Genomic DNA, 17,097 nt, shown 5'->3' with positions numbered 1-17,097 from the left:
AAAAATCTAATGGATATGCAATGGTTTACTGTGTGTAAACCATGACTCATATCCTGTCGGGTTTTGCAAAGATTTTACAAAACCCGATAATTGAATTATCGGCTATTCTGCTACCTAACTCTCTATGAAATATAAATATATATATATACAGTATATGTGTGTGTCAATGACATATATATATATATATATATATATATATATATATGTATATACTATTTGTAGACATTTATTTTATCTATTCTATTTTAACCTGTCAGTGTGATTTTCCTGTACACCGCACTGAATTGCCGTTTTTTCTTTAGGACACCGGTGCGTATTTTTATCGCATAGCACTCGTCCGGATTACGCTCTAGTGTGACTCCGGCCTAAGTGTTTGGCTCATGTATTTCCTTCTGACTGAATGTTGATAATGCGTCATTTTTTCTCCAAAAACTGACTTTGCTACTCTTATGATCATGTCACCTGCTAACTCCAGCAGCTTAGTGTGGACTCAGTGGCACACACGGGTAATCCTATTAGGTTTTGTTATTGAGGGATCTTGGGTGCAAGAAATCTGACTGCAACAGTTTGATGGAAAGTTTTTGTAGCTTTTTTTTAACTTCTATAAAGCTTTTCAATGCTCAGTGAATGGTATCTGTCAGTCAGTCAGCGATTTCAAAAAGTCTTTAGGTTCTCCCAATGAGCCTTTTAAAAAAATTGATTTTTATGGCACAACATATAAAATCGGACATGTGCCCAGATGCATTGAATAACATTGGTCCAGGTGCGATCCGATGTGTGCATGAGCCCTTACTAGACAATTTTCTAAAAACATTAATGGGATAGTATTTAACCTTCAAGGCATCTTAGATCAATAACCACAGCAGTATCTTCAACTATATATGCCATATGGAAGAAAAGCAAAGGGACATTAATTTATCTTAAAATATACAATATCACAATAATGCTTATTAAAGGGAACTTATTATGTAAAATCACGCTATTACACTGCAGATATGGAGTTAATCTGCAGGTCAATAGTGTTTTGACACCATGCGGCACCAGCACTGAGACTCCCGCTGTTGGAAGGAAAATATCTTTATTCCCCCAGCAGCAGTTGGGTTCCAGTAATGGGGGCGGTGACGGATCGGTTTGAGTCATCACTCTGTGGTTAGAGAGCGGCGACTGTAATCACACCACCGGCACTGACTGACAGCAGGATCAGCATTAGGTCTGGCTGTCAGTCAGTGCCAGGAGTGCGGTTACAGCCGCCGCTCCATAACTGGAAGCCAAGTGCTACAGGGGGAATAAAGTTCTCAGTTCGGGCATTGCATGGTGTCTGAACGCTATTAAGCTGAAGATTAACCCCATATCTGCATGGTAATAGAATTATTTTTACATGACAGTTAGTAAGTTAGTGCGGAATAGGACAGCACCCTAAAAGTAGATGGGAGACTCTTCCTGGGTACCAGCCCTAATAGTATACAAAGCAATGCACATCCATAATGTGTAAAAGTCTATAAACATTTGTTAAATGCCTCCCTATAAGGTGCAGACCTATAACTGGTGCATGAATATCAATGGGACAGAGTGCAAATAATAAAGCCTAAAACAGTCTCAAGCACAATGCACTACACAGCAGGACCAGCTTAGAGGGTTATTCCTCTCTTCATTGATTGGAATAAATGGATAGTGTTTGGAAAAATAAGCAACTTCCTAATGTACGGTTCTGCCAGTGATGGCCGGACAAGCTTAGTGCTTATAAGCTCTTTCCCTTTTAAGCCCAGCGCAGAGGCCGGCACTGTGCACTGTTGGCTCCTCATCAGTCTGACTGTGCTTGTGGTGCTGCAGAGACAAAGCTGCCTCACATAGAAGCATTGGTTGCCCATAGCTTAGGCCAGTGGTGCAACAATGCTGCTGTCCGAACTGTCAGTGAAGCAAGGAGGACCTGACCCTCATAAGCTAGGAAGCTGGGAGAATGGGTAATGGTGCGCTCCTAAAAGTAGAAGATGGCAACAAGCTGAACTGAACATCAATATTAAAGTATGAAAGTCATAGTTTTACTCATAGACATGATGGCAAAGTATCAGGGCACAGGTAAAGTTTCTAAGTAGCACACTAGACTGCATGTACTGCATATAAGTCTCAATTTAAAGGGAATTTGTCAAAAGATGTTTTACTCTAGCATCTGAGAGCAGCATGATGTCAGTGTGGAGATCCCAAGTCCAGCGATGCGCCTGCTTGCTACCGTTTTGATAAAATCAGTCTTTTATGTGTTTCAGATTTACCAGTTCTCTGATTTCTGGGCTCTGTATAACCCCGCCCATACCACCGATTGGCAGCTTTCTGTGAGCACAGTGCATAGACAGAAAGCTGCCAATCAGTGGTGGGGGCGTGGTTATGCAGAGCTCATGAATATAAAGGACTACCTGATGGCAGATTTTTACTAGTCCTCTAGTGATAATCTCCTGCTGATAAGACAGAGATTTTATCAAAACTGCAGCAAGTATCCCAGTAAGTGACACATCACTAGAATCAGGTTTTCAGACCCTATATTATGCTTCTTTCAGATTAGTTGGCAAAAGCCTGGTGACAGATTCCTCTGAATACACCACTGATGAGTTGGTCTGGCAGACAGGCAATAAAAACCTGGCAAAGTTGAGGCAATTTAGGCTACTTTCACACATCAGTTTTTTGCCGTCAGGCTAAATCCGGCGAATTTTGAAAAAAACGGATCCATCGCAAATTGTGAAAAACTGATGCGATGGATCCGTTTTTTTGTCAGAACCAACTAGCTGATATCCTGGGACTAGCAGATCCTGGGAAGAGAGAGAATGGAAAATGCTGCTACAGGGCATGCTCAATTGAAAAAAACAGAATCCGTTGCCGGATTCATTATTTCACGGCGCCATAGGCTTTCATTATAGCAAACTCCAGACGCCGCCGGATCCGTCGATGTACGTTTTTTTGACGGACAAAAAAAAGTTACTATGTCCGTTTTCTCTGACCACCAGAAAACAAATTTTCGACGGATCCGGCGAAAAAGTAGATGAAACGTGAGGCCATCCGTCACAATCCATTGCTAATACAAGTCTATGAGAAAAATACGGATCTGACGGCAACTTCTGACGGCAAAAACCTGATGTGTGAAAGTAGCCTAAGTGATCGCTAAGAGTAGGTGCACACGTTCAGTAATTGGCAGCGCTTTGGACGAAGTGTATGTCTGCTGTGTCCAAAGCGCTGCCGGCTATTGAACGCAGCAGATTCTCCATGTCCAATACATTGCACAGGTGAAATTCATCTTGCGGAGATTCGCATCTCCGCAAGATAAATAGAAATGCTGCAGTCTGGAAAGATGTGTCGCATGTCCATCTCCGCAGATATGGGATTTCTTGAAATCCCATCCACTATGCTGTAACATCTGGATGCTGTGCATGTATGCAGCATCCAACCCGCAGCGTTTACTGACCGTGAGCACCTACCCTAACATCTGCTCCATCACTTCATTTCTGCACCTGTGATCTACTAGAAAGGATGGCTGGGCAGGAAGGTGACAGCTCCGTGTTTCATTTTAGTATTCAGCAGACACAGATGGAAGCTGTACTAGTGCCAGGAGATCACGTTGCCTTTAGCTCCAGTACAGGAGCCATTCTAGCTGGAAGTTGTATTTTGGATTGTCAGGGTGTGCTGGGAGTTATAATTTTGCAATAGTTTTAGAGCCCAAGTTTGGGCACCACTGTTTTATAAACCTGTATATCCTTTTCTTTGTACAGTATAAGCTGTGCGGACCTCAGTGTCATCAGTGTGGGGGTCACATCCTACATTATGATTCTCTGTGCACAGTTTGACATTTACATGGGTTGCCGCTCAGTGGATGATTAATGTCCTTCTACTTCATAAAGGTTAATGTTTTTGATTTTGGTCAAATTGTCCCAGGGCCACCCTCCCTAAGCAAGCAATGGGGCAGCAGATTTCTTTAATTCAGCAAATCTGTTTCCTGCATAGTTGAGTAGATTTCTCATATTAACAGGGCTTCCATTGTCATTCTTCTTGTCTGTTATCCAAAGAGGAAAAGAGTGACTAGGAATGTTTCTCTTAAGAGCGTTTACAACTGACTGTGAATGGTTCCCCGGGGCATTGCTTCCATTAAGTTCTGTACAAAGAAATGTGATTTCCAAGAAAGCTCAGGTTTAGCAATATGAGCTGCTGGGGATGTATGTGACACAGTGTACCACCCATTGCCCTGGCACCGGACAGGTTAATGTCTGCATGGCAGTGAACTTGGTGGGATCTAAGCTTTCCTAGAGAATGACATTTTGACAGTGTCTTTTTTACCTTGCGAAAAAACTACCGTACTTGTTTAATTGCTCAGTTTTCTTTTATTTAATTTTTAAGCTGCTTTTTTAATTACTGTAATTCAGTATTGTCAAAAGTAAGAACTTGACATTGCCTGGAGAATCAATAAATTATTTACTATATTTGTGAAAATAACATGGCAAAAATTGGTGCATTTTCATTTGAGTTTAGACAATAGAGTTAGTTGTATCACAAGATGTAAATCAGCCCTACCCTCTAGAATCACTAAATGAGAGATAGGGGGGTAACCAGTTCTCCTGCTTTGCACTGATGAGGGGCAAGAAACCCCAAACAGCTGTATGCAAATGAAGACTCTGGTTTGGTTTTATATCCTAAAACATGTGGCAATTCTTTTTCAAGGGTCGACCTATAGGATTGCTGCTTCCAGTAGATGATACTATAAACCTATTCTCATCCCTCTTTGCATTTCGTATTTCACAGGGAGCATTATATTGCCTGTAAGTCTTCCTTCCTCCTCCAGGAGAAACTTTACCACTTAGACCACCCATCGAAGGCTTCTCACAAAGTCAATTTGTCTCCAACTTTCACATATGAGAGGCCCAAACCTTCCAAACCGCTACATCAAAATCGAGCCTTTGGTTTGCTTTGTATGCTAAGCCAAGTGGCATGATCCTTTCAGGGGTCAATATTGACTTATAGGCTTGCTTCTTCCAGTAGGTGGCACTATAGACCCTGTTCTCTTACTTTGTGAAGAGGCTGTTTGCAGAAATGACATATGCTCAGTCCAACAACTAGTTTGGTGTCAAGTTGCTAAGTTCTTTGTAGTGCTCGTATTGATGATACGCCTTGATATAATTCTTCCATCTCTATTATCTTATTAAAGGGGATTGGACAACTCCCTTATTGCTGGATGGGGAAGAGGAGTTTTATAGATAATGGAAGTTGTCAATAGAATCTAATTTCCACTGTCCATGTCCCTACTATACAGTAGCTCTCTATGACCCATGAGTTGTACAATAACTGTACCACACTTTTATACTTAATCATACCAGGATTTTATGCAAATTCTGACACAGAATAAGTGGTAAACTCCATGTGCCTCCATAGTATGCATGGAGCCTGGCTGTATTAAATATAGATAAAATGTAGACTGTCATCACTGTGTTTTGATGATGCTTATTTCTTCATGATCAGAAGTTGTAAATGGAAACCACAATGCAAGGTTGGAGCTGTTGCATGACTTAACTCAAGGATCACCAAGGATTTACGATATGATTTAGTGGGATCTGCTGGGGTTTCCATTTTAATTGGAAAAATAGGGCTGCAGGAAGCTATAATTGTGGGATTGGCAGACATTCTATTATATATGGGGGATTGTTGACTTTCTCTCCACAGATGATGTCAGAGGAGAGAAGGAATAACACATTGGATTTCCAATGGGCAATCTTTCTGTTCCTCCTGGAGATAAACCGGTGGAGTCGGCCATCGACTCTCTCATAGAGAGTGCAATAATGCTCATCCAAGCCGAGTGTTCCTGTATTTATGGGGGACATAGAAGAGATATCTGTCTGCCAAATAATCTTTGGCCTATAGCTATAATGTGTTTGGAGGCCCCTTTACATATTACATTGATTCTTTGATATTATATGTTCTCTACTGAAGTTCCAACTATTAGTGTTGTTCCCATTATTAAGGTTCATTTAACAATGTAGCTGCAATTTGAAGTACCGTATATACTCGAGTATAAGCCGACCCGAGTATAAGCCGAGACCCCTAATTTTGCCACAAAAAACTGGGAAAACTTAATGACTCGAGTATAAGCCTAGGGTGGAAAATGCAGCAGCTACTGGTAAATTTCAAAAATAATAATAGATACCAATAAAAGTAAAATTAATTGAGACATCAGTAGGTTAAGTGTCTTTGAATATCCATATTGAATCAGGAGCCCCATGTAATGCTCCATACAGTTTATGATGGGCTCCATACGATGCTCCATATTAAAATATGCCCCATATAATGCTGCACAAATGTGGATTATGGCCCCATAAGATGCTCCATACAGATATTTGCCCCCATATAATGCTCCACAAATGTGGATTATGGCCCCATAAGATGCTCCATACAGATAATTGCCCCATATAACGCTGCACATGGCCCCATAAGATGCTCCATACAGAAAACTGACCCATATAATGCTGCACGTGGCCACATAAGATGCCACATACAGATATTTTCCCCCATATAATGCAGCACATGGCCACATAAGATGCTCCATACAGATATTTGCCCCATATAATGCTGCACAAATGTTGATTGTGACCCCATAAGATGCTCCATACAGATATTTGCCCCCATATCATGCTGCACATGGCCACATATAATGCTGCACATGGCCTCATAAGATGCCCCATACAGATATTTGCCCCCATATCATGCTGAACATGGCCACATAAGATGCCCCATAGAGATATAGAGATATTTGCCCCCATATCATGCTGCACATGGCCACATAAGATGCCCCATACAGATATTTGCCCCCATATCATGCTGCACATGGCCACATAAGATGCCCCATACAGATATTTGCCCCCATATAATGCTGCACATGGCCACATAAGATGCTCCATACAGATATTTGCCCCATATGTTGTTGCTGCGATTAAAAAAATAAAAAAATTACATACTCACCTCTCCGGCCCCCAGCACTTTCTATAGTCACCTGCTCCCCATTCCATCGCTGACTGCCGCTGTGTCTTCCCATCCTCTACACCGACATTCTGGAAGAGGGCGGCGTGCACTAATCGCATCACCGCGCCCTCTGACCTGAGCGTCACTGCGGAAGACACAGCGGCGCCGATGGTGGAACGAGGAGCAGATGAATATCACGCACTGCCCCCGTCATACTCACCTGCTCCTGGCACGTCGCTGCACATCTGTTCCCCGGCGCCGTATTTTCTTCCTGTAGTGAGCTGTCACCGTTACCGTTCATTACAGTAATGAATATGCGGCTCCACCCCTATGGGAGGTGGAGCCGCATATTCATTACTGTAATGAGCTGTACTATGTGACCGCTCACTACAGCAAGAAGCTGCAGCAGCAGCGGGGAAGCAGGGACCTGCAGGGACCAGGAGCAAGTGAGTATAATTAGACAGCCCCCACTCCCCCTCCCCTGCCAACCCCTGGGTATGACTCGAGTATAAGCCGAGAGGGGGACTTTCAGCCCAAAAAAGTGGGCTGAAAATCTCAGCTTATACTCGAGTATAAACGGTAGTTGCCATGTGGGAGATATACATAACTGTATCCTGAGTCTTTACCTAGAATTGAAGGTGGACTTCAGTCTCTCTATTTTGTCAACCATGCAGCTAAGTTGTAGACCATAGCTAAAGCCACAGCTTTGCATTAATGAAGCAAACATACAAATAAGTTTAAAGAGCATTCCCAGAAATGAGCATTTTCTTCTTTCCATAGGACAGTGAATAACTTACTAGTGGTTTGACCACGAGTACCCCCAGCAATTCCAATAATGGCGCACTGCCGTTTCTTGAATGGAGCAGAAGTACACATGCCCAACGTATTGCTGAGAAAGCATAGTACAGTGCTCTACAGAGCCCTATTCTTAAGATCCAGAGCCAAGATCTCGGGATCGCTGTGGGATCGAGAAATCAGACTGCCAAAGGAGCAGTAAGATATACTCTATTCTATGGATGAGGGTTAACTTTCAGTTTTTGAAATGCTACTTTTAGTAGCCACTACTTAAAATAGCAGGTAAGCAATATGGAAAGTCATCATAAATATTATGTAATGGTGGCTGTTGCAAGTACACATTGCTTATGTTTTTTATGGGATTGTTTGGTCTTGTCTGCTTTTTACAGACTTTACCTGTCCCTTTAAGTACATCCCGCCTACAGAGAAACCTGGGATAATCAGTCCTGATCTATGCGTATGCAAACTATGAGTCCATCTATTGTAACATTGTATTTAGTTCTCGATCTCAATCAATATAATATTGTTACTTTGTAGGTAAATAATATTTTAGAATCTAAATACAATTTTAACCCTTTTTTGTCAACAGCTTCAGCAGGAGTTACTGGCAATGAAGCAACAACAGGAGATTCTGGAAAGGGAGAAGGAACATAAACTGGAGCAGCAAAGGCAAGAACAGGAAGCAGAGAGGCATCGGCGGGAGCAGCAACTTATGCACCCACGGAACAAGGACAGAGGCAAAGAAAGTAAGGACACCTTCATAAAGATCAAAACCACAAGTATCTGTATCAAATAGAGTCTGATATGTAAATATCATTGCATACAAATGAATATATATTGCAGTCGGAGAAAAAAACAGCTGCCAACCAATCACAGCGTGGGTTTTACTGTTAATGGATACATGAAAATAAATAAATTCCTACATGAGGCTATTATGTATTTGTGGGTGACATGCAATACAAATTTTCATTAAAAAAAGTTTGACAAACAATGAGGACTGAATTACACTTAAAGGGAATATCTATAAAAAAAAGTTTATTGAACAGCTGCTCAAATGTGTACCATATCATGTGCTTCATAAATAAAAATGCTCTAAGGAAAAATATTGGTGCTGCCCATAGCAAACAATTAGATGACTGCTATCAATCAACTTACTAATTATCTGAGGAATGAAAAGGTGATCGATTACTGTATATGATTGAAAATAATACACTAGAGTCAGAATAACAACATTTTAAAAATTAAACTAATGAGATCACCCAAGTCGGTGACATCATGAAGCACTGATGACATATTTTGTAGAACTCCTTTATTTCCTGCAGATGTCACTTCCGCCATACGGTTGGTTTCCATCAGAAGGAAAAGGGTCCATGAATGATTGGTACATGTCTAGAGTATTCAGTTCTTTCTATGTCCATGATTGGGGAACAATTCTGGAAATCAGAAATAATGGAGATACAATATTAATGTAGACATTTACTAAAAAATACCAAAAGAGCAAAAAATTGCTACAGCTAAAAAGGGACAAATAATCGCACAATAGGGCATTACCCGGGCAATAAACGTTGTAGATAGTGTGGTATTGCTCACCTGGCTGGGTTGTGTCAGGTATCACTCCTATGCGGATATAGATACCAGTTGCTGGTACTCCGCATGGTGGAATAATGCCAGCAGTAAATGCAATAGAGGAAAGGGATATACAGATAAGGCCGGGGTCACACTTGCGAGTGTGATGCGAGAAACTTGAATCAATACCCGGCACTGCCGCCGGCACTTGGACGGGAATGTGCGGCTGCATGTATTTCTATGCATGTATACCATGCTAACAAAAAGCACTGGTTATAAAAATCAAGACTTTTTTTTGACTTTTATATTTCATACTTTCCATCTTGCTGTGTAATCAGATCCATTACATATTGTCCAAAGAACTATAGAATACTACAGACTTTCCACAGGAAAGAGCAAATTGCATATGACAACTTTACAGTTTCACAAATGGTCAAACCTCCCATAACATCACATTCCTCCTTTACTTTTAGCATAATAAATGTCACATATTATATTATGAACAAATAATACCTCCTATGGATTAAAGTTTTTTTTTCTATCTTCCTAAATGACTTAAAATAGCAAAAAGCTTGCAAAAACAAGCAAACTTTGAAGTTACAAACCTCTCAAAAAAATCCTATTGATCCCTCTTACCCTCTCAAGAAGAGACAATTACCTAAGTTATTAGAAACATTTGCAGTTTATCATAGGTGGCCAGTCTCCTAGGCAAGAAGACAGGTCTTTGCTATACAAGTGTTGCAAGTGTTGCTCTGATGCTGTTTTTTTCTGGTCAGCTTCTGTACCCATTCCTTCCTCCAATGCTACAGAGTCAAATCTTCCTGTTGATGCAGCATTGAAATGAGAACTTTTTGGCCCAGAGGCTTATCCATGCTACTAGTCCAAGCTGTCAATCAACCAGTAGTGCATGACCGGATGGAAGGAGGAAGCCAGGATGAGGCTACGGAGAGGTCCACCCCTGAAGATAGAATGTCGGTCAAAACCTTCAACCCTTTAACAATAAACTTTTATATTTTGAGATAGTTTATATTTGTTTTTAGAAAGTTGTTTGCACCAAACTACCTATATTCATGGTCCTTATAGGTATGTTTAGCTAATAATGGTCGTCTGTAGCTCATGAATCCATTTTACAAGTTTTCCTTCTGGAGCTCAGGATGCCATATAGCTAACTGTAGGATCAAGATTCAAGAGACATAGCAAAGATCTGCATGGTGCCTAGAGATTTTATATTACTCAGCAAATTTATATTTCACCATGAGAGACTTCTTATAATCATCGTGCTTCAAGGTCAAGATTAAAAAAAAAAGTCTTAAATGGCTTATTCCATTTCTGAAAGAGAAAAATAGCAAATGTAGTAAAGCAAAATGATTCAGCTCAATAGCAATGGTCCCCTCCTCGGTCATATATAGAAGTGGCAAGCCAAGACACCACTGCAGCCAATCAGTAGCCACAGGGGTTATATGCCACACTTTCCTGGCACCACCGCTCAACAGAGAGCCATGATGCCAGTAATGCAGTCACTGATTGACTCTAGCGGTAGCCTGAGGACCACTGGATCGGCAAGGGATAAGATCTGAGCACTTCCTTTCTTTGTTTTACAGCATGTGCTGTTATTTTTTTACATTTATTTTCTTTATAGAAATGTGATAACCTCTTTAAAATACAAAAATTCCAATGTGAGACGAATCAAGTTATTAGGACCAATTCAATTCCTGATTCCACAGAAGAGCATCCACTTCTCTTAGCGGGAAAGCATCCTTCTTGTAAAATCCTATCGCTGTCGCCGGGAATTCAATGAACATGAAGGGACACAAAGAAGTTTTGCATTACTTTCTTTCTAAGTTTGATATATAAAATCCTCACTGTAGAATAAAACTTATTTCTTACATGTATATTTTGTTGTCTTTGGCCCAAATAAGAAGATGGAGATAATCTTAGCACCATTGGACACTTCCTTAGACCGTTGTCCTACTGCTTCCTCACATCACTTGTATTTTTAGATGTTCTTTGAGTAGGATGTTACTGGTTTCTTTAGACACAACAAACATTTTTAGTCCCTTTTCAGTAACCTTGAACATTTTTAGAGGTTAACAAATATCTGCAGGATGTTTCGATGAAGAGGAACCAAGAAGAGCTGAAGCTATTTTTGAACAATAAGTGTTGTATGTGCTTGCTCACTAGAGGGAGACAAATACAAGCAGTTTTCCTTGAAGATGAACAGTTCTTATCTTATATCTAGTGTAGTGGAGGACACAATTCATGTTATTGTGCGTTTGTACCAAACATATCCAGTGTTATACATTTTTTCCCTGCAAAGAATAAATAGTCTAATTCTTCATATAATATTTATTTTCATGTATGTGATTTAAATTGTCATTTTGTAAAGCAAACAGAGACTGTGGTATAACTTCTGTCTTTTTTTATTTGCTAAGATGAAAGTCTCATCTTAGAACAAATGTGCGGTGGTAGCAAATCATCCATTTTTGTGCCAAAAACTGACTTTGAATGAAAAAAAAATTGAAATGTTCAATATTTAGACAATAGAAATGTTCAATATTTAGACATTAAAGTGACAAGTCTGGAGCAAACTTTTGTTCTTTTTGGCACAAATCACTAATTAATTTTTGTCAAATAGATTCGCTCCATAGTGACTTAAGCTGGCCATATGCCTTATATTTCTGCCTTATCAGCTATGTAGTCTAGGGGTACTGCAGAAACTTATAAGCTGTAACCAATGTATCCCCTTTCTATATTGAAGGAAATGATTGCCTCCCTACTGTGTTGCTGACTCCACAAGCAGATGTCATTGTTTGGGATATCGCTGCTTGCATGGACAGATTATGTGCTTCAGCGATTGATATATGGTGCCGAATAGTTTCCTAAGTGATGATCTAAAAGGAAAACTGTGATTAAAATGTAAAGGAATGATTTATTTTTATTTTTTTAAAAAAAGCATTTATTTGTCATATGATCCACTGCATGGACTTAAAAGGAACCTGTCACATGAAAAAACGCATTAAACCTGCCCGGTGCCAGCACTGAGAGCCCCGCTGCCCGGAGGAAATTAACTTTATTACTTTCGGTAGCGTTCATGTTTCAGTCATGGGTGTGGTGTCGGCGCGGGATCAGTCACCACTCTGTCTATAGAAAGTGGCACCTATAACCCTGCCTTCGGCACTGACTGACAGCCAGCCCTAATGCTGAGCTGCTGTCAGTGCTGGGAGCTCGATTACAGCAGCTGCTCTCTATACAGAGAGCGGTGACTGAACCCGCACCAACTCCACCCCCCTAACTGAAACATGAATGCTTCTGGGAGGAATAAGGTTCATTTCCCCTGAAGCTGGGGTCTAGGTGTGGGAGCTGAGCGGGTTCAGGTTGCTGATCGGTGGGTGTCCCAGTATCAGGACCTATACCAATCGGTAGATGATTGGGGCACTTTTACTTCCATTACAAAATAGCACGACAGGTCAGATGCCCCCACTACATTCATTCTTTCTGGGGCTGCTGGTAACTGACCCTTAGGGAATGAATGGCATACTGCTGCTCCATTTTAATTGGGTATAATGGTTTTCTGTTCTGCTAGTTGGTGCAATTTGACCCCTATTAATCATCAAGTTATTACTTAACCTGATTATTAGGTGATACGTTGTTTTCAGCAGATAACCCTTTTAATATGTCTTATTGTTTATGCAGGGGTTGCAATAACACCAGAGTTGTGAAGTCTGGGGGGCCCAAAAGGTCCCTTTGATCCATAAGAGAAGACCAATACTATTAAAGACCAGTGATAGTTGAGGATCTGGTTGGAGATTGGGGCCTACAAGCTTCAAGCTATGTCACTGGCCCTATGTCCATTATTGTGTATTTTATATCCATGTTGGGAAATAGATGAAATTTCAAGGTCAAGGACCCCAATGCAAAATCTGAAACCTGTACAATTTATAATACTGATATCCTATTATGTGGCACAGGTACAACCAAGCACCAGGGCTGGGTGCAGCTCCGACCTCTGCACCTCCGATAGCCCTCATGGTTGAGGTGAATAGAATAAATCTGCCCCAATCAAGGGGTTTAATGACAGTGAATAAAATAATGATAACAATACAATATACAGTATTGCAATGTAATTGCAAAACTTACATCTAATGAGTGGAGCCGGTAAGTAGAGAGCCTGACTTTTCCACACTAGGACTTCCGTTCCAACTGTGACTCCACAGCCTTAGTTGCTGACTTATAGTTAATTTGGCCACAAATTTGATTTCATTCTCTGATATATCATTTAACCAGAAAGTCACTTAATAATTAGTTTTCTTATGTAGTAAAAAAATACATCATAGAAAGAGAGAAAATGCAGCCGCACTTGTATTACCATGTCCAGACACAAATGCACAAACAGGATGCAGCAGATCCCCTATTATAAAGACGGAGGCAGCACAGGTGCAAAATACTGAAAACACCCACCAAACAGCCGTGGGGCGGCTGCCTAGTGTTCTAATTGCACACAGGTCTACATAGGGTGTCATTCACGACTTTATGATGGGGGACCTGCTGCATCCTGTTTGTGCATTTGTGTCTGGACATGGTATTGCAAGTATGGCTGCTGTTTCTCTCTTTCAGCGATGTTTTTATTTATTTTTTTTGTTTTCAGTGAATTGTTCTTATGTATTCAGAAAGAAGAGTCACATGACACTTCTTTAGCCTCTTCTGGCTATGAAGGAGCCTGTATGTCAATGTGGACACAATGTACATTTATGTAGTGCATGCTCTTCCTTCTATATATAAGTAGTTTTTAGAGGGCAAAGAGTATGGGCTCTACGTCACTGTGGTCAATAGATACCCCAATTTAAGGGAACCAGTCCTGGTGACAATACCCTTTTGCACAGTCAAGCATTGAATTACTCCCAGTGGCCATTCGATTGCTACAAACCGCACTGATTTTTGCTTAATTTGCCGAGTTTGGTCTCATCCCACCATGTAGGTGCAGCAGGTTTTTCATTTAGCGCTCAATAAGAACAAACTGAGGTTTAATTGACCTTAAGGGAGCGCATTTAATCCATTTTCCAACAGCATATTCAATGTACTTTACGTCTTCGGAGCCACGATATTAATTTGCAATGCCGGCAGTAAGTAATTCCTTTACTACCCTATGGGTAAACAAATAGTGTGGGAAGCTAAATTAAATTGTCACATTTATAGGAGTTTCCTCCTCACGGAGTGCACACTGCGTGACTCTGTTACCTAGAAACAAGCAAAATGAAGTCACACTTCCTAAATCACATTTAACCCCTTCTCCACCCAGGGGATATGCTGTATCATTAATATGTATTTATAGTTTTATATTTCTGGCTTGTGAGCCTCAGAAAGGTGTTCTCGTTTTGTCTAGAGAAGTCTCATGCTCCTATCGGTTTTACATTGTTTGGTGATGTTTTCTTTTTTGGATTGTAGGAGCTGTAGCCAGCACCGAGGTAAAGCTGAAACTCCAGGAATTCCTCCTGAGTAAATCTGCCACAAAAGATACTTTTACAAACGGAACCAATCATTCCATGGGCCGCCACCCCAAGCTTTGGTACACGTATGTCATCATATCTCAATGTCTTGTTGTCAAAAAGTACTTGGGTTATTAGGTCTCGGATTCATGTTTTTTTCATAACAAATTAGCTTAAAAAATTAAGCTTAGTATAACACACCTAGACATTACCAGCTTTACTAAAGATATACGCAAAGCTGCAAACTTATCATCTTATCTCCTGCTGCTAAAACAGGACTACATGTCTCATACTTTATCAAGAAAGTCCATGCTTTGGTCTTCATAAATGGGTTTTGAGGCTAACGACATGGATAAGCTAAGGATGATAATTGTGAACAAGCCGTTTTAATCAGGCTGCCGATCAACGGATGAAAAAGCAAAGAGCTCGTTCATTGGGTGAAATGATCTTTAGTGCAGCATAAAAAGTTCATTGTTCTTGGCAGCGCATCATCCTGTGTGAACAGGATTCAGACTGCTGAGAACAATGGAAGCCTACGTGCATCAATTGGTCTTCCTGTGTAGACAGGCATTTAAACCACCAATCGGTTGTGTTGTGCCATTGGTCTGTGCATATAAATGGACCCCTAGTCATAAAAGAGGTCATAAATATCAGATTGATGGAGGTCCAGCACCCCACCGATCAGCAGCTATCATTTTGGTGGCTGTCAGATGCAAAGAGTGTCTGGAGCTGAACAGCGCAGCTCTATATATTGTGTACTGACCACTGCTGAGAACTGCAGCCAGGGCCGGACTGGCCATAGGGCAGTTCTGGCAAATGCCAGAAGGGCCGATGGCAGTAGTGGGCCGCTCGAATGTGCCGCTGTCGGCACACTCCCCACGCTGTCGCGGCACACTCCCGGCCCCGCATTCAACTATACCGGCATCATAGACGCCGGTACAGTTGAATGCAATGATGGAGGAGAGAGCGTCTGCTGACGCCCCCTCTCCCATCATTCCCCGCTCTGCCTGCCGCTGACACTGCGGGTGCACGATGACGTCATATCATCATGCACCTGCTGTGTGACCGGGCGGGCAGACTGCAGCTGCCGAGACCAGAGCCAGGAGCAGCGCGGGACACGAGGAGAGAGGTGAGTAGAGTGTTTTGTTTTTTTTTTTATCAATGAGTGATGACTGGATTGTGGAGCTATGGGAGGGGGCTGCCTGCATTACTTTCTATGGGGGCTGCCTGCCTGCATTGCTTTCTATGGGGGCTGCCTGCATTACTTTCTATGGGGGCTGCCTGCCTGCATTACTTTCTATGGGGGCTGCCTGCCTGCATTACTTTCTATGGGGGCTGCCTGCCTGCATTAATTTCTATGGGGGCTGCCTGCCTGCATTGCATTCTATGGGGGGCTGCCTGCCTGCATTACATTCTATGGGGGCTGCCTGCCTGCATTACATTCTATGGGGGCTGCCTGCCTGCATTATATTCTATGGGGGCTGCCTGCCTGCATTACTTTCTATGGGGGCTGCCTGCCTGCATTACTTTCTATGGGGGCTGCCTGCCTGCATTGCATTCAATGGGGGGCTGCCTGCCTGCATTGCATTCTATGGGGGGCTGCCTGCCTGCATTACATTCTATGGGTGCTGCCTGCCTGCATTACATTCTATGGGGGCTGCCTGCCTGCATTACATTCTATGGGGGCTGCCTGCCTGCATTACTTTCTATGGGGGCTGCCTGCCTGCATTACATTCTATGGGGGCTGCCTGCCTGCATTACATTCTATGGGGGCTGCCTGCCTGCATTACATTCTATGGGGGCTGCCTGCCTGCATTACATTCTATGGGGGCTGCCTGCCTGCATTACATTCTATGGGGGCTGCCTGCCTGCATTACATTCTATGGGGGCTGCCTGCCTGCATTACATTCTATGGGGGCTGCCTGCCTGCATTACATTCTATGGGGGCTGCCTGCCTGCATTACATTCTATGGGGGGCTGCCTGCCTGCATTACATTCTATGGGGGCTGCCTGCCTGCAGTACATTCTATGGGGGCTGCCTGCCTGCATTACATTCTATGGGGGCTGCCTGCATTACATTCTATGGGGGCTGTGCTGCATTATATTGTATGGTGGCTGCCTGCATTACATTCTATGGGGGCTGGCTGCATTCCATTCCATGGGCCTGTGCTGCATTATATTCTATGGGGCTGGCTGCATTCCATTCCATGGGCCTGTGCTGCATTATATTCTATGGGGCTGGCTGCATTCCATTCTATGGGCCTGTGCT

At 42.1% G+C, this 17,097-nt stretch overlaps 1 protein-coding gene across 4 annotated transcripts in view; it reads left to right on the top strand.

The window, feature by feature from the left end:
- The window catches only part of HDAC9 (histone deacetylase 9), a 902,387-nt gene that overhangs the window by 752,160 nt on the left and 133,130 nt on the right, over positions 1-17,097 (top strand). For all 4 annotated transcript variants that reach the window (XM_077268733.1, XM_077268735.1, XM_077268732.1 and 1 more), the window contains 2 exons: positions 8,369-8,525; positions 14,788-14,914. In XM_077268733.1, coding sequence (XP_077124848.1) covers positions 8,369-8,525; positions 14,788-14,914 — 284 coding nt within the window. The remainder of the gene's footprint in view (positions 1-8,368; positions 8,526-14,787; positions 14,915-17,097) is intronic.

The sequence above is a fragment of the Ranitomeya variabilis genome, chromosome 6 (assembly GCF_051348905.1).
Source record: "Ranitomeya variabilis isolate aRanVar5 chromosome 6, aRanVar5.hap1, whole genome shotgun sequence".
Lineage (NCBI taxonomy): Eukaryota > Metazoa > Chordata > Amphibia > Anura > Dendrobatidae > Ranitomeya > Ranitomeya variabilis.
Note: the sequence above shows the minus strand (reverse complement) of the source record. Positions and strands in the feature narration are given on the sequence as shown.